We start from the raw sequence: 22,552 nt of genomic DNA, 5'->3' as shown, positions 1-22,552 counted from the left end.
AATCACTCCAGTCAGTCATCGCCTCACTGGAAAAGGGAGAGTTCTTGGCTTCAATAGACATTCAGGACGCCTACCTACATATTCCCATTTTTCCGCCTCATCAAAGATTTCTCCTGTTTGCCTTATACAATCTACATTTCCAGTTCACGGCTTTACCCTTCGGGCTGGCCTCCGCTCCCAGGGTGTTCACAAAAGTCATGTCAACTGTGGTGGCCATTCTGCACTCCCGGGGCATAGTTGTCTTGCCATACCTAGACGATCTGCTGATCAAGGGACCAACCTTTCAATCTTGCAGGGAGAATGTCGGCATCACTCTGGACACCCTTTCTCATCTAGGGTGGCTAGTAAATTTAAGGAAGTCATCCCTACAACCATCTCGGAGGATCTCATTTCTTGGCATGATCTTCGACTCCTCTCAAGCCCTATCAGTCCTTCCCCAAGACAAGGTCTTAGCCCTTCGGCGGGAGGTGAGGAATCTTCAGCAACCGTACTCTCATACCATCCGGTCCTGCATGAGGGTATTAGGAAAGATGGTTGCAACTATAGAGGCAGTTCCGTTTGCACAGCTACATCTTCGGCCCCTCCAACAGGCAATCCTAGCAGTGTGGAACAAAGATCCACTCTCCCTCAACCGCAGATTTCGGTTGTCTGTCCAGGTCAGGCAGGCCCTCTCTTGGTGGTTAAACAGCTCATCCCTACTCAGGGGGAAGCCCTTTCCCCCAACCAGTTGGCTAGTGGTTACAACAGATGCAAGTCTCCTGGGTTGGGGTGCTGGTTTCCTCGGGAATCAGATCTCCCAATCAATCTCTTAGAGATTCGAGCCGTTCGGCTAGTCTTGCAACATTTCCACCTTCTTCTGGCGGGTCGCCCTGTCTGAATTCAATCGGACAACGCCACAGCAGTGGCCTACATAAATCACCAGGGGGGCACCCGCAGCAAGGCAGCCTTGAGGGAAGTAAAACAAATACTGCTCTGGGCAGAGAGAAATCACTCAGTGATATCAGCAGTCCATATTCCAGGCGAAGAAAACAGGGCTGCAGATTTCCTAAGCCGTCAGGGTCTAGCGTCCGGGAAATGGTCTCTCCATCCCGAGGTTTTTCGGCAGATATGTCATCTTTGGAGGACTCCGGACGTGGATCTAATGGTGTCCAGGGAGAATGCCAAGGTACCCAGATTTGTCTCTCGGTACCGAGACCCTCAGGCAATCGCAGTGGATGCGCTAGTACTGTCTTGGAACCAATTTCATGTCTTATCTGTTCCCTCCTCTGGCACTGCTCCCGAAGGTAATCAAGAAGATCAAATCAGAGAGTGTACCTGCTATTCTGATCGCCCCGGATTGGCCACGACGGACCTGGTATGCAGACCTAGTACTTCTTCTCGCCGGGGTTCCATGGCGGCTCCCCGATCGGCCAGATCTTCTATCTCAAGGGCCTATCTACCACCAGAGCTCAGGGGTCCTACGTTTGACGGCCTGGCCGTTGAATCTTGGGTTTTAACTCAGGCAGGATTCTCCCAAGAGGTAGCAAATACCATGATCAGTGCACGTAAAACTGTTTTGGCCAGAATTTAATATCACACTTGGAAAGTTTTCCTTTCTTGGTGTAGAGCGTGGGCTGCCTCCTCTGCGTTTTTCTGTCCCAAACATTCTAGCCTTCCTTCAAGCAGGCCTGGATTCTGGGCTTGCTCCAAGTACCCTTAAAAGGCAGATTTTGGCTTTATCAGTCCTTTTTCAGTGCAGGATTGCTACTAACCATCAGGTCAAGACTTTTTTCCAGGGAGTCGCTCACAAGGTCCCGCCTTATAAGACTCCCTTGGAAGCTTGGGACCTTGATTTGGTCTTAAAGGCATTGCAGGAAGCTCCTTTTGAGCCTCTTCAAGATATTTCCTTGACGCTCCTTTCTTGGAAAGTCGTATTTAGTGGCCATAACTTCCATAAGGCGGGTATCAGAGCTGGCAGCCCTTTCCTGTTCCCCCTTTCTACGTTTTCATCAGGACAAGGTAGTGCTCAGACCAGCACCGTCCTTTTTGCCGAAGGTTTTTTCCTCATTCCACATCAATGAGGATATTGTTCTGCCCTCTTTTTGTCCGGCACCTACGCACCGTGTAGAAAAAGCTCTCCATACGTTGGACCTGGTGAGAGGGCTGAAGAGATACATTTCCCGTACGGCCCCTTTTCGCCAGACAGATTCTCTGTTTGTCCTTCCAGAGGGTCGCAGGAAGGGATGCGCGGCCTCAAAATCTACCCTGGCCTGGTGGATACGGGCTACCATTCAGGAGGCCTATCGCACTAGGGGCGTGATGGTTCCGGCTGGAATCAAGGCTCATTCCACTAGAGCAGTGGGGGCTTCCTGGGCCATTCGGCACCAGGCCTCAGCAGAACAGGTTTGCAAAGCGGCGACCTGGTCTAGTCTACACACGTTTGTCAAACATTATAATGTCCACTCTCAGATCTCTGCTGATGCAAGTCTGGGTAGAAGGATTCTTCAAGCGGCAGTGGCGCACTTATAGTCAACCAATATCTGGATGATTATTTCTGGTGAGTTAATTTCCCACCCAAGGACTGCTTTAGGACATCCCACAGTCCTGTGTCCCCCAGTGAGGCGAAGGAGAAATAGGTATTTTTGTGTTACTCACCGTAAAATCCTTTTCTCCGAGACGCTCATTGGGGGACACGGCTCCCTCCCTGGTAGCCTTATGGCTGCTTTGGTTATTTCTGATTCTATTTAGTCAGTAGGATCTTTTTCTAAACATAAGTTTTCTGTATTTATGCTGTTACATTATTTCTTGTATTTTGTTCTCCTACTGCTTTTGCACCAAACTGGATTCCTCGATAGCCAGTGTCAGGGTGTATACTACGGAAGAGGAGCTAACTTTTTCTCACATTTACTTGGTGTCAGCCTCCTGGCGGCAGAAGCATACACCCACAGTCCCCAAATGAGCGTCTCGGAGAAAAGGATTTTACGGTGAGTAACACAAAAATCCCTATTTTATTGCGTAATGGGTTTGTGTCCTATTAGTTACTATCGTTTGAGAATTATTTTTGTTTTGCTACTTGGCATATGATGATTTGTTACTAGTCCAGCAGGATATTTGGATGCTGGAATTCCTCCTTTTCCCTTCCCCCATGACGGCACACCTGAGAGAGGGGATCCGCCCAGTCAGGACAGGAAACCCTACTGAAAATAAAAGGGCGGTACCTCTCTGTCGCTTCAGTTGGGTTTCCTGTCCTGACAGGGACCCTTGTGCTGAACACGGCGGTTCGACTTACCCAGGTCCCGTCCCGGCGTGGAAGAACAGGCAGCGCCTGTGCGTCGAACGTTCGGGTCCTGGAGGCGCCGTCCGCAGGTCCCCCGGGTCGCTGCGTCCGTGCGGGCGTTGTGCAGCATGGTTGCAGGACCGGGTTCCTTCCATGGCTGCCACGCTGCTCTCCCCTCTCTGCCGGCGTCCAGGCACGGCGGCCGCTTCCGGGTCGCTCGTCTGACGTCACACGCCAGGCACTCTGGGAATGGGCGTGCCCGTGTGACGTCAGGGGCAGGCGCCGGATCCAAGATGGCAGCGCCCATGAAGAAACGCCGGCCGGTGAAAAAACTCCGGCGGCATGGCAGAGAAGGGGAGGGGCCACTATTGGGCACCGAAGGAGGCGGGGAGTGCAGTGGTCCCCCCATAAAAGGGTGCTGGACCACAGAAGACACGCTCATGTTCAACACTTCACCATGGAAGTAGGACAACAGGAGCAGCAGCAGCAGCCGCCTTCACAGCAGCAGCAGGAGCTCTCACCAGATGCCTTGCCGAGCCACCAGCATACCAGGAGCAGCCGCTCAAGTGGTAGGAACAGTGGTCGTTCTGTCCGGCAAGATTCGTCGGCGTCCAAGAGGGACGCTTCACGTGCATCGGTCCAGCCTCCAAAATCGGTACCCTTGATTGTCGGTGGTGGTGAGTGATCTACGTGAATGTATCCCTTATGGTAACAGGGTCCATTTTCTCTGTTTTGATCACTAGGGGTCCAGGAAAGCTAGCGGTAAAACAAAGAACCGAGAGTGTGCCCTTTGTAAAGACCCGCTTGCAGTTCAGTATAAGAAGGATCTCTGTGCTAACTGCATTAGTAAGACGATACAAGAGGAGACCCCTAATTTCGCCACTAGCCTTAAAGCCATAATACAGGCTGAAATAAAAGACTCCTTGAAATTGGCCCTTAACGAACCGAGAGGGAGAAGCCGTAAGGCGTCTACAGAGTCGGATGCCTCTCAGAGACAGGGGAGTCATAAAACATCCCGATCTCCCTCTACTTCCCCGGCCTCGGTCCACTCTTCAGGTTCCTCCTCGGACAGTGATTCAGGAGGTCGTCCATGCTTTCCAACTGAGGACGTGGACAAATTAGTCAAAGCAGTTAGGTCTGCAATGGGTCTTAGAGAGGAGAAGACACCTAGGTCACTAGAAGATGTCATGTTTGGTGGCTTAGAAGAGAGGAGGAAACGCACGTTTCCGGTTAATACAAAAATAAAAGCATTAATTGAGAGAGTGGAAAAGACCTGAAAAAATGGGTTCTTTACCCTCTTCATCCAAAAGGAGATATCCCTTTGAGGATAAAGACTCTGAACCCTGGGAAAAGGTCCCAAAAATTGACGGAGCAGTAGCCAAATGTCTAAAAAGATCATCCCTTCCATTAGAAGACTCGGGTGTTCTTAGAGACCCGCTTGATAAAAAAGCAGATGGTTTTCTGAGGCATATCTGGGAAGCCTCAGCGGGGGGCCTGAAGCCAGCGATTGCTGGAACATGTACGGCTCGTGCTCTAATGGTCTGGCTACAGCAGATAGAGGATCAGCTAAGGGACAAAGTACCCAGAACCGACATCCTTGCCAATATATCCTTAGTGCAAGGAGCAGCAGCCTTTTTAGCAGACTCTTCTGCGGATTCCGCAAGACTAACCGCCAGAGCAGCGAGCTTGTCTAATGCGGCAAGAAGAGCCCTTTGGCTCAAAGGTTGTCCGGGGGATTTGCCATCTAAACACAAGCTGTGCTCCATTCCATGTGACGGCCAACTTCTCTTTGGGAAAAAACTTGAAGAGATCCTGGAACATGCAGGAGATAAAAAGAAAGTCTTTCCCAATATCCCTAAAGACTCCAAAAAACCTTTTTTTTGGAGGAGAAGATATAATAGAGGTCGCCCCCCAGGGGAGAGAAAAAACTGGGACTTTAGGGATAAGAGAGGATCGGGCTATATGTTTAAAGGGCCCTCTACATCGGCAAAAAAATCCCCCCCAATGACATTACGCCAGAAGTGGGAGGAAGACTCTCCCTCTTCTTTCCGGCCTGGGTAAATATCTCCCCCAGTACCTGGGTCATAAATATTATCAGAGACGGCCTCAAAATAAAATTCATCTGTCCACCCAGACGAAACTTTATAATAACTCCCCGAAGAAAGTCCCAGCAGGAACAATCTGCCCTAGAAACCGAAGTCTTGGGACTTATCCACAAAAAGGTTCTCCAGGAGGTCCCGGTTCGGGAGGAAGGAGACGGGTTTTACTCCCCCCTCTTCTTAATCCAAAAACCGGATGGTTCTTGGAGAACTATTATAAACCTAAGGAAACTCAACCAATCTATAGAGAACTACTCTTTCAAGATGGAGTCTATAAATACGACCATAAAACTTCTTTTCCAACACTGCTTCATGGCAGTAATAGACTTGAAGGATGCATATTACCATATACCAATACATCCGGAATATCAGAAATACTTGAGAGTAGCTCTCTATGTTCAGAATCAGGTAAAGCATTATCAATACACAGCCCTTCCGTTCGGTCTGTCTACAGCTCCCAGGGTTTTCACCAAGGTAATGGTGGAAGTAATGTCGTACCTCCGGTCCCGGGATGTAGTCATCGTCCCATATCTGGACGATTTCCTTATAATAGGAAGGTCAGAGTCCCACTGCTCTCATCAAGTATCAGTAGTAACATCAACTCTAGTGGAGTTGGGCTGGTTGATAAATATCCCCAAGTCAAGACTACTGCCAGTAAAATTACAGTCCTTCCTGGGGTTAATACTGGACTCCGAACGTCAGCTCTGCCTCCTTCCAGAAAACAAAGTAGACAAAATAATAAACCTGGCCAGTACAGCAATACGCCAGCCAACAATGACTCTGAGAAAGGCGATGTCCCTACTAGGCTCGTTAACATCATGTATTCCGGCGGTAGGATGGGCACAATTCCACTTAAGACAACTACAGTGGGAAGTTCTCTCAGCTCAAAAACTGTTAAGAGGGCATTTAGAAGGAAATCTATGTCTCTCTCTGGGTGTAAGGGATTCCCTAGTTTGGTGGACGGTGAAAAACCACCTGACAATGGGGGTCCAGTGGAAAAATCCGGTCATAGACATCATCACGACCGACGCAAGCGGTACAGGTTGGGGGGCTCACCTGAGGTCTCACTCTGTACAAGGAACCTGGTCCATACGAGAGAAAAACTATGGGTCAAACGAAAAAGAGCTATGGGCAGTGGAGAAATCCCTAAGACATTTTCTTCCTTTACTTCGGGGTCGCCATACTCGAATCCTGACGGACAATCGAGCAGTAGTGGCGTATGTCAATCATCAGGGGGGGACGAGATCCAAAGGCCTCATGAATGCATCAAATCTACTCTTTCAACTAGCAGAACCATACCTGTCATCTGTCGGCGTTGCACATCAAAGGCATAGAAAACACTCAAGCGGACTTCCTGAGTCGCAGAGGCTTAAGGCAGGGGGAATGGTCCTTAAACCCCCAGATATTTCAACAAATAGTCCAAGCCTGGGGCACACCAGAGATAGACTTGTTTGCCAACTCTCACAACAGAAAAGTCAGAAAGTTCTGCTCCTTGAATCCAGGAGAACATCCCTTCGCAGTAGATGCCCTACTGATACCCTGGAAGTTTTCTCTGGCCTACGCGTTTTCCCCCGATAGTAATGATTCCAGCTGTGATCCGGAAGATCAGAGAGGATCAGGCAAAAGTCATCTTCATAGCTCCTTTTTGGCCAAGGAAACCATGGTTCTCCCTTCTAAAGCAGATGTCGGTAACAGACCCATGGATTCTGCCAGAGGTTCCGGACCTGCTAACCCAGGGCCCAGTAACCCTCAGGTGAAGGGCTTCCATCTCGCAGCCTGGAATTTGAGAGGGCGTTACTAAGTCGCCAAGGATTCTCACCAGGGTTAATCTCCACCCTGTTGAAAAGCAGAAAACCCATAACCTCTAGGATCTATGGTAGGACATGTAAAAAATTTCTTGAATTCCTGGGTGAACCTTTGGGAGAGGTGGCTCCAGTAGGTCCTATCCTAGAGTTTCTGCAAGCAGGATTACATCTTGGGTTAGCAACCAGCACCCTTAAAGTTCAGGTTTCAGCCTTGGGGGCCCTATATAATTGTAATCTTTCCTCAAATAGATGGGTCTCGCGATTCATAAAATCTTGTAGTAGATCTCGGCCGGTCGTTATCCCAAAAATCCCTCCTTGGGATCTAAATTTAGTCTTAGAAGCCCTAACTAAACAGCCTTTTGAGCCCTTGCAGGAGTTATCACCTAAGTTGCTTACCCTTAAAACAGTTTTACTAGTAGCCTTAACATCGGCACGTAGGGTAAGTGACTTACAGGCCCTGTCAATATGCCCTCCTTATACTCAGGTTTTTGATGACAGGATTGTTCTAAGACCAGACCCGGCTTATCTCCCCAAGGTGGTTCAAAAGTTCCATAGGAGTCAAGAGATTACTTTACCATCATTCTGTAGTAATCCTAAAAATCCAGGGGAACTGAAGTTCCACATGTTAGATGTGAGAAGGTCTATGTTACAATACATATCTATGACTAGTCAGTGGAGGAAAGACCAAACCCTATTCATAGCCTTTCAGGGTAGCAAAAGAGGGTGTGGGGTAGCTAAAAGTACTATTGCCAGATGGATTAGGGAGGCCATTAGTTTATCCTACTCTGCGGGTGGCACTCCGGTTCCCGAAGGCATCAAGGCTCACTCCACCAGAGCCGTGGCTACCTCCTGGGCAGAAAAGGCTGAGGTATCAATTGATCAAATTTGCAAGGCCGCTACCTGGTCCTCACCCTCAACTTTTTTCAAGCACTACCGGCTAGATCTTTCTTTCTCTGCTGACCTAACCTTTGGTAGAAGGGTGCTACAAGCGGTGGTCCCTCCCTAAGGTTTCATTTTACAAAAGCCTCTCAGGTGTGCCGTCATGGGGGAAGGGAAAACACCAAGGTTACTTACTGGTAGCCGGTTTTTCCGGAACCCACGACGGCACCCGTATATTCCCCCCCTTTATCACCCCCCTTCGGTGTGCACTATTGTTTTGGGTGTGTTTAGTTAATATAATGTGGTGTTGGATTGCCATGTGTACTAACCAGGGGGGCCTCTCATGCTCTGAAAACCAACTGAAGAGACAGAGAGGTACCGCCCTTTTATTTTCAGTAGGGTTTCCTGTCCTGACTGGGCGGATCCCCTCTCTCAGGTGTGCCGTCATGGGTTCCGGAAAAACCGGCTACCAGTAAGTAACCTTGGTGTTTCCTCTCTACGTTTGCAGCACCGCACAGTTCCTCTGCTATCGGTATTCATTGATGGGTGAGTTTACGCCCAGATGATCCAAGGCACTGATGGGGCTAGTCTGTGTAAAGAGACGCCCCACTGGATTAATCCCTCTTCATTATAATATGTGACACTACATGTTAAGTTTGCTTTGTTAGCATGGCACATCGGACGCCTTCGTAGAATAAAGGAATTTGAGTTCGTACTCATATTAGCGGCTGGGACCTGTCAGGTTCCCTTTAATGCAATTGTGAGACTCGATAACTGGATTATTGTGTTGTAAAAAATGGCAAAAGCCTATAAAATGCCAGGCTGGCTGATATTTACTATCTTCATTAAATGGATGACCTGGAATTTGATGCAGGTTTACATTATTTGTAGACTATGGTAGTTCATCCAATCCTTAATAACCAAGGGCTACTGATGGCAGTATTACTATGGGACAAGATGCCAAGCAGGTTCTCCTTGGCTTAAGTCTGTGCTAAAAATGGTTATCCCCTACCTTCACCCCCAGCCACAGAAAAAAGAGGGGAAAACAGCAAGTCTTAGACAATAAAAAAGGCATGTACATGTGCTGCAGGCGAGCTAGTTATGGCCCCTCGGCATGAGATGCATTCCTATCAGTCTCCTTATTGGGGCAGTCGTGAGCTGCTGAAATTTTCATTTGTTTAAGGAAACGCAATGTTTACATTTTTATTGCTGGCGTTTGTGATTGTTTAGTTCCTTTATCTGTTGTACGAGGGATTCAATGGAGACTGGTTTTCTCATTTTATAAATTAATAATGATTGATTTTGTTTTTAGAGAGTTTAGTGCAACTGAAGAGGCGTTCAAAAGTGAATTCAAGGTCTCGCCGTTTCAGGACTGCATATTAAGTTTTCTTGGATTCTCTGAAGAGGAGCGAGTCAGCATGGAAGCCATGACAGTAATGCAAGGTACAGAGAAAGTGAATTTGTAACTGGTTCTACAAAATCTTGTTTGGTAAGTAGAAGCTAATGTAATGACTGGTTATTGGCGTTTATTTCTTCCTTCTTAGGAGGACAGTTTTTACCAGTTGGGGATGAAAATTGCACTCATCTTGTTGTCGAAGAAAATTCTGTTAAAGAGTTGCCATTTGAGGCTCCCAAAAAATTATATGTAGTGAAGCAAGAGGTGAGCAGGACCCGCGCTGGCCTTGCCGGCAGTTACACATCTGTAATCTACTACTAGTTTAACTTTTTTTTTTTCCCCCCATCTCTTCAGTGGTTTTGGGGAAGTATACAGATGGATGCCAGGGCTGGTGAGACGATGTACCTCTTCGAAAAGGTAACTTGCTATACCCAAAGGGGTAACATTTTTATGTTAACACTAATATGATCACTTTGTATTTATTCATATGACTTTTTTTGCTCTGTTTCCACTGCAACTTTGAAAATGGAATTTTCCTATTACCAGAGAGCTGTGAAAATTTGGCACTAAAATAAAGCACTGCTCTCCTTACTGCTTTCCCCATCTTCCTTTTCCAGTGTGTTTAGTGCTTGAACAGGATTTCATTTTTTTTTTTTGTCCATGTCCATTCTTGCCATCGTATATTATCGCTTTTCTCACATGAAAAAGAGGGCTCACAAGCTTCTAGTTAGTCAGTGAAAAACCCCATGGCATCTGTGTGTATGAGATGTATATATAAATGCAATAATTCAGCAACGCCTCAGAATATAACAATGTGTATATTTCTATTTTTCTCGTAGCACGAAAGCCCAGCCCTCAAAAAGTCTGTGTCGCTGCTTTCATTGAATACTCCGAGTAATAACCGCAAGAAGCGCAGATTAAAAGATACTTTGGCGCAGATAACCAGAGAAACTGACATTTCCCCGTTTCCACCTCGCAAGCGTGCCTCAGCCGAGCATTCCTTGTCTATGGGATCGCTGCTCGACATCTCAAACACTCCAGAGTCTGGAAAGTCTTTTTCAGGTAAATGTGCTCTGATGGTTGTACCCTAAGCTGTGTCCACTGTGGACGTGCCACCTGAAACCATGTTCTACGTCACGGTTGACATGAGCCACAAATTACATCAGTATAACCTATATTCCCACAGTGGCCAGGTGGGTCCTCATGGAGCATTTTCACAGTGGCTTTCTTGCTGTGAATTTTCTTACAAAGAATCCACTGTACAAGACTGGCAATGCGTGAATGGAATGTCACAATGTATTCACTGACTGCAAAGATGAGCAGCATAAGGTTATGTTCACATGTCCAGTAATCCTCCTTTAGAACATCCAGCAGCAACCATTAACAAAAGTTGCACACCAAACAACAGATCCAGAACTGAGCGGCACCAGGTAAAATGAATAATCTTCACAGGCTGTGACTATCGGAGACCTCAAACACAAAGCTCTATTATTGCATCTAAGGGTGGTGCTCTACATTTAAAGAAGGTAGAAATCCAAGTATTGCAAAAGTTCAAACAGATGCGGCACCCACCCGAATATTCGGGTGAGTGCCGCATATGTTTGAACATTAACAAGAGTTGTGCAGACACAGCTTTTTTTTTTTTTGTCCGCATGAAAAAAAAAAAAACTGGTTCAACTAGAGAGATGTATGTATGTATATATATATATATATATATATATATATATATATATATATATATATATATATATATATATATATATATATATATATAAATATATATAATATTATATATTTTTTTTTAATAAACCTTAACCCCTTTCTGACCTTAGACGGGATAGTACGTCTGAGATCAGAACCCCCACTTTGATGCGGGCTTCGGCTGTTTTGAACAGCTGACATGTGCCCGCAATAGCGGCGGGTGGAATCGTGATCCATCCGCCGCTGTTATCTAGTTAAATGCTGCTGTCAAACACTGACAGTGGCATTTAACTAGCGCTTCTGGCCATCGGGCAGGAAATGCGCCCATCGCTGACACCTGCCACGTGATTGGGGGTCAGCGATATGTCGGCATGACAACCAGAGGTCTTTCTGAAGACCTCTATGGTTGTTGATGCCGGATTGCTTATGAGCGCCACCCTGTGGTCGGCGCTCTTAGCAATGCAGCAATTCAACATAGGAACGATCTGAGCATTGCCCCAATGTAGCAGAGCCGATAAGGCTATGCCAGCTTCTAGCCTCCCATAAGGCTATTGAAGCACAGCAAAAGTAAAAAAAAAAAAAATATGAAGAAAAAAATATAGAAAAGTTTAAATCACCCCCCCCTTTCACCCCAATCAAAATAAAACAATAAAAAAATTCAAATATACACATTTGTTATCACCACGTTCAGAATCGCCTGATCTATCAATAAAAAAAAGGATTAACCTGATCGCTAAACGGTGTAGCGAGAAAAAAAATTGAAACGCCAGAATTACGTTTTTTTGGTCACTGCAACATTGTATTAAAATGCAATAACTGGCGATCAAAGGAACGTATCTGCCCTGAAATGGTATCCTTAAAAACATCAGTTCGGCACTCAAAAGATAAGCCCTCACCCATCCAGAGATCACGAAAAATAGTGAGGCTACGGGTATCGGAAAATGGCACATTTTTTTTATTTATTTTTAGCAAACTTTGGAGTTATTTTTTTTACCACTTAGATAAAAAATAACCTAGACATGTTTGTCTATGAACTCCTAATGACATGGAGAATCATAATGGCAGGTCAGTTTTAGCATTTAGTGAAACTAGCAAAAAAGCCAAACAAAAAACAAGTGTGGGATTGCACTTTTTTGCAATTTCACCGCACTTGGAATTTTTCCCCCGTTTTCTAGTACACGACATGCTAAAACCAATTATGTTGTTCAAATGTACAACTTGTACCACCAAAAGTAAGCCCTCTCATGGCCATATTGACGGAAAAATAAAAAAGTTATGACTCTGGTAAGGAGGGGAGCGAAAAACGAAAACGCAAAACCGAAAAAAGCTGGGGTCATTAAGGGGTTAGTCTATGGAAAACTGATCCGTTTAATAGCCGTCCATTTTTATCCCATTCGAAAAGGATCAATTTTTTTATTTTATTTTTTTTACTTACTGGAGACGAAGAATAAATATTTAACACGTTTCCTGCACATGTGAACTGTCATATAATCATCTATTTGAAACTGGTCCTTTTCAGATGGGAGAATAACTGATGGCTATTAGTGATGAGCAAGCGTGCTCTTGTGCTAATAAATTATCTTTGGTGTGCTCGAATAATATGTTGGTTGCCGCGGCTGCATATGCAGTGCAAGTCTCCAGTGGATATGTAGCCTAATGTATGGAACAATGGAAGCATCCGCTTTATAATGCCAACTAATGATTACTCCAACTATCACCTCCCTCCCTCCCTGGCTGCTTTTCTGGAGGTTTTACTTCTGGGCATGCCATTTTGGAGCAGTGGCTGTGCATTCTCTCCTACTCTCCATTAGATATCTAAAGAACTGCTGGAGATGATGTGCTAAAGCCTTTCTAGTTGCAGTGTTACTGTGATGAGCAAGCATGCGTGTTCGGATAAGGTGCTATCCCAGCTCCCAGTGTCCTAATCGAGTATTTCGGCATTCTCGAAAGATATGCTTGCGTTACCGCGGCTCTTCGACGTGCCGGAATTGCCTGTTAGGAAATCCCTGCATGTGTTGCTGCTGTCGAACAGCCGCGAGACATGCAACTCGTTCATTTTTTTTTTTTGAGCACTCCGAAAATACTTGATTAGGACATCTTATGTGAGCATGCTCGCTCATCACTAGCTATGGCTTAAAATGTTTCATTGTCCAATGCACATAAATGTAAGGTTATCACCCTTGAACTTCATTTGCCGCTTCTCTACCCAAGTTTCTATCTGTCCCAAATCCCTTTGTGATTCTCTTGTGTATTGATTACTTTGCTAATGTTCTGCAAACTTTATGTAAAGTGTCTAAATTTACAGTTTAGTAAATATTCCCTTTTTTCTTTTCTATGATGATCTGAACGCCTGGTTTCTTCATACGTATTTGCAATTCTGTTCTGTTTTTAATGAGGGTCCTTTATTACACAATGTCCAATTATTGCCCCTTTAGAGGACATATTGCAGTATTTTGGCACATTTCATGTCCTTAAAACTAAAGTAAATGTTAAACCTAGAACTTAGATTCGTGTAAGTGAGATTTTCTGTTACTTACACATTTATCATAAATATTTTTTTTTCTTTACTAGATACTCCCAAAATCTCTTCTAAACCATCCAAGATCTCTACACCTGTACCCCAAAAGCAGTCGGCAAGATGGCAGGTTGCAATGGAGTTGTATCAAACGGAGAGCAACTATGTTGACATTCTTACCACCGTAGTACAGGTAACCCAACACTTCCGCACCTGGTGTGAGTGATGTGTGTCGTGGCTTACAGCCGGCTGTAACTTGTGCCTCCGTGTGTTCAACTGGTAATTTAGTCCATTCTTATTTTTTCCTTGCTTTAAACAGCTTTTCCAACTTCCCCTAGAGAAAGAGGGACAGGTAGGGGGACCAATTCTTGCTCCAGAAGAAATCAAAACCATTTTTGGAAGCATTCCAGATATTTTAGATGTACACACAAAAATAAAGGTATGTCAGTGAGAAGTATTTATTAGTCTAAATCCATATAGAAAAAAAAGGTGCTTGTCACATTACTGTCAATTGTTCTTGTGGTTTTATCATAAGACCTCCATATCTTACTCCATTAAAGACTTGTCTTCCATACATTTTTATTTTTTTTATTTTTATTTTTTGAATTAGGATGACCTAGAAAAAATGATGATGGATTGGTCAGAAACCAAAAGCATTGGAGAAATAATTTTATGTTACGTAAGTGCTTTAAATGTATTTAAACACTATTTTTCCTGCCATTTCCTTAAGGGGGCTTTCCCACAAACAAGGTACCAATCTATCGGTAGATATAGGAATAATAATTTCCACAACTGAATGTGTGTAAACAAAATGTTCTTGTGCTGAGATAATCTTATAAATGTGCCCCTGCTGTGTACTGTGTAATATCCCTGTCTGACCGTACAGGGACATGGTCTGATCATACCACAGCTCCTGGGCAGGGGAGGAAACAAGAATATACAGGACCGCACAAGATCACAGTTGCTGCTTTGTGTAAAGTAAAACATTTTCCATTAATGTTTTTCAAGGGGCAGATAAATCTTGCATGTCACCGAAAACAGGAGATTTTAACACCATTATTATTCGAAAGTCTATTGACTAAAATGTACTTTGTTAATGGGACAACCCCTTTAAGCGTATATCTAATAACCCTTTTTTAAATTGTACTTTTTTTTTTTTTTTTTTTTTTTTAAATGTTTCACATTTTACAGGAAAAGAAAAAAAGAATTAGGCATTTTAGATTTTTCACTATCATGTATAGGTAAACACCCTGTTACTATAGTAATAGTTAAACATTTTCAAGTAGATAAAGGGTAAAATTTTACAAACACACAGACTCGGACAAAAGGAAAGTGGGAAAATGATGTGGAATGTTACAATCTAGTTACAGCCATCTCGTAGAGGTCCTGTATTTAACATGGACCAAAAGGAATCCCGAGGAGACCAAGCAAGGTTAAATCTCTCTAAAGTATTGTCATTAACCCCTTTATCCCATATGACGTACTATCCCGTCGAGGTGACCTGGGACTTAATTGCCAGTGACGGGATAGTATGTCATAGGCGATTGGCCGTGCTCACAGGGGGATCGCGGCAGATCGCTGCCGGGTGTCAGCTGATTATAACAGCTGACATCCGGCACTATGTGCCAGGAACGGTCACGGACTGCTCCTGGCACATTTAACCCGGCACACTGCGATCAAAGATTATCACAGCGTTCCGGCGGCACAGGGAAGCATTCCGCAGGGAGGGGGCTCCCTGCGTGCTTCCCTGAGACCCTCGGAGCAACGCGATGTGATTGCGTTGCTCCGAGGGTCTCCTATCTCCTCCTCCCTGCAGCCCCGGATCCAAAATGGCTGCCGGGCTGCATCCGGGTCCTGCAGGGAGGTGGCTTGCAAACGCCTACTCAGAGCAGGCGCGGGCAAGCGTCCCTGCAGTGCCTGTCAGATCGCTGATGAGCGATCTGTCAAAATAATGTGATGTCCCCCCGGGGCAATGTTAAAAAGTAAAAAAAATATATTTGCATGTGTAAAAAAAAAAAAAAAAAAAAAAAACGACCCGACCTATAAAACTGTCCCACTAGTTAACCCCTTCAGTGAACACCATAAAGGCAAAAAACTACGCTTTATTATCATAACTCCAAACAAAAAGTGAAAGAACACGCGATCAAAAAGACGGATATAAATAAACATGGTATCACTGAAAACGTCATCTTGTCCCACAAAAAACAAGCCGCCATATAGCATCATCAGCGGAAAAAATAAAAAAAAAAGTTATAGTCCTCAGAATAAAGCGATGCAAAAATAAGAACTATTTTAAATAAAAAATAATTATCGTATAAAAGCGCCAAAACATAAAAAAATATAAATGAGGTACCGCTGTAATCGTTCTGACCTGAAGAATAAAACTGCTTTATCAATTTTACCAAATATGGAACCGGTATATGCACCCCCCACCCCCCCCCCCCCCCCCCAAAAAAAAAAAAAAAGAAATTCATGAATAGCTGGTTTTTGTTCATTCTACCTCACAAAAATCGGAATAAAAAGCGATCAAAAAATGTCACGTGCCCGAAAAAGGTACCAATAAAAACGTCAACTCGTCCCACAAAAAGCAAGACCTCACATGACTCTGTGGAACAAAATATGGAAAAATTATAGCTCTCAAAATGTGGAGACGCAAAAACTATTTTTTGCAATAAAAAGCGTCTTTTAGCGTGTGACGGCTGCCAATCATAAAAATCCGCTAAAAAACCTGCTATAAAAGTAAATCAAACCCCCCTTCATCACCCCCTTAGTTACGGAAAAATAATAAAATTAAAAAAATATATATTTTCCCGTTAGGGTTGGGGCTAAAGTTAGGGTTGGGGCTACAGTTACGGTTTGGGTTAGGGGTGTGTTTGGGTTAGGGTTTCAGTTAGAATTCGGGGGTTTCCACTGTTCAGGCACATCAGGGGCTCTCCAAACGCGACATGGCATCCGATTTCAATTCCAGCCAAATCTGCGTTTGAAAAAGTAAAACAGTGCTCCTTCCCTTCCGCGCTCTCCCGTGCACCCAAACAGGGGTATACCCAAATATATGGGGTATCGGCGTACTCAGGACAAATTGGACAACAACTTTTGGGGTCCAATTTCTCCTGTTATCCTTGGGAAAATACAAAACCGGGGCCTAAAAAATAATTTTTGTGGAAAAAAACTAAAAAAAAAAAAAAAAAAATTATTTTCACGGCTGTGTTATAAACTGTAGTGAAACACTTGGGGGTTCAAAGTTCTCACAACACATCTAGATAAGTTCCTTGGGGGGGTCTACTCTCCAATATGGGGTCACTTGTGGAGGGTTTCTACTGTTTAGGTACATTAGGGGCTCTGCAAATGCAACGTGACGCCTGCAGACCAATCCATCTAAGTCTGCATTTCAAACGGCGCTCCTTCCCTTCTGAGCTCTGCCATGTGCCCAAACGGTGGTTCCCCCCCACTTATGGGGTATCGGCGTACTAAGGACAAATTTTACAACAACTATGGGGGTCCAGTTTCTCTTTTTACCCTTGGGAAAATAAAAAAAATGTTGCTAAAAGATCATTTTTGTGACTAAAAAGTTAAATGTTAATTTTTTCATTCCATGTTGCTTCTGCTGCTGTGAAACACCTGAAGGGTTAATAAACTTCTTGAATGTGGTTTTGAGCACCTTGAGGGGTGCAGTTTTTAGAATGGTGTCACTTTTGGGTATTTTCAGCCATATAGACCCCTCAAACTGACTTCAAATGTGAGGTGGTCCCTAAAAAAAATGGTTTTGTAAATTTCATTGTAAAAATGAGAAATCGCTGGTCAAATTTTAACCCTTATAACTTCCTAGCAAAAAAAAAAATGTTTCCAAAATTGTGCTGATGTAAAGTAGACATGTGGGTAATGTTGTTTGTTAACTATTTTGTGTCACATAACTCTCGTTTAACAGAATAAAAATTCAAAATTGCGAAATTTTCAAAATTTTTGCCAAATTTCCATTTTCTTCACAAATAAACGCAGAAATTATCGACCTAAATTTACCACTAACGTGAAGCCCAATATGTCACGAAAAAACAATCTCAGAACCGCTAGGATCCGTTGAAGCGTTCCTGAGTTACCTCATAAAGGGACACTGGTCAGAATTGCAAAAAACGGCCAGGTCATTAAGGTCAAAATAGGCTGGGTCATGAAGGGGTTAATCAGTGGACAGTCCCCCCCCCCCCCCCCCCCCTCCCCCCAAAATGTAAAATCTAGAACCTCTAGACAGCAGCAACACAATCAAAGGGAAGGAATAGCTGGGTCCATTTTTATGTACAAATTCAGGCGTCTTGTACCAGAGATGAAGGATTTTGTACTGATAATTTTTTTTTTTTTTGTATGAAATACAAGATGCAGTCTCTGCTGCTCTGGTCCAAACATTTCTCCATTCTACCACGGTCAGTGTTTTACCCAGATATTCCTCCCATTTGAGCATATAAGAGCGTCTAGTTAGGGAATCTGTGTCTGGAGTCTGTAAAGTATTGAAAATACTAGATATTTAACCTCTTATTGTTGAACTATTCTTGCACAGTCTCTCGAAGGAGGAAGGAATGGAGGCCTGTAGACCATAGAATAATGATGAGGCAAAGTGCCTAATTTTAATATATTGAAATAAAGAAAGTAAGATAATTGAGGGAGTATTTTTTTTTTTTTTTCAGCTAACCATAGGGGATGTAGAATTCGCGTTTTAGAAGTTTGATTGTGTCAGCGAAGTTGAACAAACCAGATTGAATCCATACCCCATTGCATTTCTATATATAATGGAGGGGAATTGTTCTTGTATGACGTAGAATACGAGGTTGTGAGATTAATTCCTAGGTATTTGAGAGAGGTGGTATGCCAGTGGTATTTAAAGTTACTCTGGAGGTGATCTAAATGGGAGTCATTTATGTTAAGTGGAAGGGCCTTGGTTTTACTTTTGTTTTATACCCTGATAATTGGCCACATTTTAAAAGCAACTAGATGGGTATTTCCTGAAGGAACTACAGATAGTGCTTTGGAATGGTGCCCGGGCTGCCCCTGCAAGACTTTCACACTTGGGTGCCCCTCAGACGCTGGTTTGGTAGTTGAGGATTTGGGTGGCGGGGCCACCACCGGGGCACTCTGGGTCCGATTTGGTGGCCCGGGTCACTCTGGGTCCGAGTTGGTGGGCCGGGTCACTCTGGGTCCGAGTTGGTGGGCCGGGTCACTCTGGGTCCGAGTTGGTGGGCCGGGTCACTCTGGGTCCGAGTTGGTGGGCCGGGTCACTCTGGGTCCGATTTGGTGGCCCGGGTCACTCTGGGTCCGATTTGGTGGCCCGGGTCACTCTGGGTCCGATTTGGTGGCCCGGGTCACTCTGGGTCCGATTTGGTGGCCCGGGTCACTCTGGGTCCGATTTGGTGGCCCGGGCCACTCTGGGTCCGATTTGGTGGCCCGGGTCACTCTGGGTCCGATTTGGTGGGCCGGGTCACTCTGGGTCCGATTTGGTGGCCCGGGTCACTCTGGGTCCGATTTGGTGGCCCGGGTCACTCTCCGTCCGATTTGGTGGCCCGGGTCACTCTGGGTCTGATTTGGTGGCCCGGGTCACTCTGGGTCCGATTTGGTGGCCCGGGTCACTCTGGGTCCGATTTGGTGGGCCGGGTCACTCTGGGTCCGATTTGGTGGGTCGGGTCACTCTGGGTCCGATTTGGTGGCCCGGGTCACTCTGGGTCCGATTTGGTGGCCCGGGTCCCTCTGGGTCCGATTTGGTGGGCCGGGTCCCTCTGGGTCCGATTTGGTGGACCGGGTCCCTCTGGGTCCGATTTTGGTGGGCCGGGTCACTCTGGGTCCGATTTGGTGGGCCGGGTCACTCTGGGTCCGATTTAGTGGCCCGGGTCTCTCTGGGTCCGATTTGGTGGCCCGGGTCTCTCTGGGTCCGATTTGGTGGCCCGGGTCACTCTGGGTCCGATTTGGTGGCCCGGGTCACTCTGGGTCCGATTTAGTGGCCCGGGTCACTCTGACTGACAGCAGGATAAGGGAATGGCTGATAACAGAGAGAAATAGACTGACAGCAGGATGGGGAATGGCTGATAACAGAGAGAAATAGACTGACAGCAGGACAGGGGAATGGCTGATAACAGAGAGAAATAGACTGACAGCAGGACAGGGGAATGGCTGATAACAGAGAAAAAGACAGACAGCAGGATGGGGGAATGGCTGATAACAGAGAGAATAGACTGACAGCAGGACAGGGGAATGGCTGATAATAGGGAGAATAGACTGACAGCAGGACAGGGGAATGGCTGATAACAGAGAGAATAGACTGACAGCAGGACGGGGAATGGCTGATAATAGGGAGAATAGACTGACAGCAGGACAGGGGAATGGCTGATAACAGAGAGAAATAGATGGGTATTTCCTGAAGGAACTACAGATAGTGCTTTGGAATGGTGCCCGGGCTGCCCCTGCAAGACTTTCACACTTGGGTGCCCCTCAGATGCTGGTTTGGTAGTTATAGCCCCTCAGGGTTGAGGATTTGGTGGGCGGCGCCACTCTGGGTCCGATTTGGTGGGCGGCGCCACTCTGGGTCCGATTTGGCGGGCGGCGCCACTCTGGATCCGATTTGGCGGGCGGCGCCACTCTGGGTCCGATTTGGCGGGCGGCGCCACTCTGGGTCCGATTTGGCGGGCGGCGCCACTCTGGGTCCGATTTGGCGGGCGGCGCCACTCTGGGTCCGATTTGGCAGGCGGCGCCACTGTGGGTCCGATTTGTCGGGCGGCGCCACTGTGGGTCCGATTTGTCGGGCGGCGCCACTGTGGGTCCGATTTGTCGGGCGGCGCCACTGTGGGTCCGATTTGGCGGGCGGCGCCACTGTGGGTCCGATTTGTCGGGCGGCGCCACTGTGGGTCCGATTTGGCGGGCGGCGCCACTGTGGGTCCGATTTGGCGGGCGGCGCCACTGTGGGTCCGATTTGGCGGGCGGCGCCACTGTGGGTCCGATTTGGCGGGCGGCGCCACTGTGGGTCCGATTTGGCGGGCGGCGCCACTGTGGGTCCGATTTGGCGGGCGGCGCCACTGTGGGTCCGATTTGGCGGGCGGCGCCACTGTGGGTCCGATTTGGCGGGCGGCGCCACTGTGGGTCCGATTTGGCGGGCGGCGCCACTGTGGGTCCGATTTGGCGGGCGGCGCCACTGTGGGTCCGATTTGGCGGGCGGCGCCACTGTGGGTCCGATTTGGCGGGCGGCGCCACTGTGGGTCCGATTTGGCGGGCGGCGCCACTGTGGGTCCGATTTGGCGGGCGGCGCCACTGTGGGTCCGATTTGGCGGGCGGCGCCACTGTGGGTCCGATTTGGCGGGCGGCGCCACTGTGGGTCCGATTTGGCGGGCGGCGCCACTGTGGGTCCGATTTGGCGGGCGGCGCCACTGTGGGTCCGATTTGGCGGGCGGCGCCACTGTGGGTCCGATTTGGCGGGCGGCGCCACTGTGGGTCCGATTTGGCGGGCGGCGCCACTGTGGGTCCGATTTGGCGGGCGGCGCCACTCTGGGTCCGATTTGGCGGGCGGCGCCACTGTGGGTCCGATTTGGCGGGCGGCGCCACTCTGGGTCCGATTTGGCGAGCGGCGCCACTCTGGGTCCGATTTGGTGGGCTGGGTCCGATTTGGTGAGCGGGGCAATAATGATAAGACTACAGATAGTGCTTTGTAATTGTGCTGTACTGTCACTTTAAGAGCTGATATTATCTGACAAAACTTGTGACCTGGTGGGCTGATGTAGAGTTTATAGGCGTTGGCATAGTAACTGGGTCTCACTGCGCATATCAATGAGGTAATCAGCCAGGTGGCAGTTATTTTTAGAAATTGCCTCAGAAATCAGGCCCATTATAAACGTATTGGAAAATTTCCCTATTGAAATGCATTGAGACACTTTTTTCAAACGCAAATTGCGCAAAAACTACAAATCCGATCGGCACGAAAAATACTTAGCACACCTCTTGGGGACGCTGGCTTCGAAATGACACCTCACTGGAGTCTGTGAGTTTAGCGGTTCGGGCCGCATTACGTGCGGACTGAATAATAAGAATAAGAAGTTTACCACGGTGGAATAACAGTATAGTGCTTTGTTCCAAAGCACTATAACTAGATGGGTATTTCCTGAAGGAACTACAGATAGTGCTTTGGAATGGTGCACGGGCTGCCCCTGCAAGACTTTCACGCTTGGGTGCCCCTCAGGCGGTCCGATTTGGTAGGCAGTCACTCTGGGTCTGATTTGGTGGGTTGGGTCAATCTAGGTCTGATTTTGTGGGCGGGGCCACTCGGGGTCTGATTTGGTGGGCGGGGCCACTCAGGGTCCAGTTTGGGGGCCGGGGCCACTCGGTGCACTTACTTTTCACACACGGGATCGGGGGTGCACTTACTTTTCACACACAGGACGAGAGGGTGTAATAGTCACTTTATTCTGATGTTTTACTTTGATAAATGATCATGTCCTAAAATGGACACCATACATTTGCATAGCTGCCATCTTTGGAAGGTCAAGTTGGGGGTAATGGAAAGTTCGCCATTTTTTCCTATGGGAATTTTTTATTTTTAAATGCAATTTTTAAAAAAACTACAAATCGGATAGACATGAAAAATAGTTAGCACACCTCTCGTGGACGCTGGCTTCGAAATGACGCCTCACTGGAGTCTGTGCATGCAGCGGTTCGGGCCGCATTAATTGCGGAAAAAAACTGAATAATAAGATTTCCACGTTCGGATTACAATAATAATACTAGATGGGTATTTCCTGAAGGAACTACAGATAGTGCTTTGGAATGGTGCCCGGGCTGCCCCTGCAAGACTTTCACACTTGGGTGCCCCTCAGGCGGTCCGATTTGGTGGGTTGGGTCAATCTGGGTCTGATTTTGTGGGCGGGGTAAATCTAGGTCCGA

At 46.6% G+C, this 22,552-nt stretch overlaps 1 protein-coding gene across 6 annotated transcripts in view; it reads left to right on the top strand.

Moving 5' to 3' along the window:
* ECT2 (epithelial cell transforming 2) overlaps window positions 1-22,552 on the top strand; it is a 145,121-nt gene that overhangs the window by 55,889 nt on the left and 66,680 nt on the right. For all 6 annotated transcript variants that reach the window (XM_077290521.1, XM_077290519.1, XM_077290520.1 and 3 more), the window contains 7 exons: window positions 9,352-9,482; window positions 9,584-9,699; window positions 9,790-9,852; window positions 10,275-10,497; window positions 13,708-13,844; window positions 13,971-14,090; window positions 14,262-14,330. In XM_077290521.1, the coding sequence (XP_077146636.1) occupies window positions 9,352-9,482; window positions 9,584-9,699; window positions 9,790-9,852; window positions 10,275-10,497; window positions 13,708-13,844; window positions 13,971-14,090; window positions 14,262-14,330 (859 nt within the window). The remainder of the gene's footprint in view (window positions 1-9,351; window positions 9,483-9,583; window positions 9,700-9,789; window positions 9,853-10,274; window positions 10,498-13,707; window positions 13,845-13,970; window positions 14,091-14,261; window positions 14,331-22,552) is intronic.

Source organism: Ranitomeya variabilis, chromosome 2 (genome assembly GCF_051348905.1).
Source record: "Ranitomeya variabilis isolate aRanVar5 chromosome 2, aRanVar5.hap1, whole genome shotgun sequence".
NCBI classification, from domain to species: domain Eukaryota; kingdom Metazoa; phylum Chordata; class Amphibia; order Anura; family Dendrobatidae; genus Ranitomeya; species Ranitomeya variabilis.
Note: the sequence above shows the minus strand (reverse complement) of the source record. Positions and strands in the feature narration are given on the sequence as shown.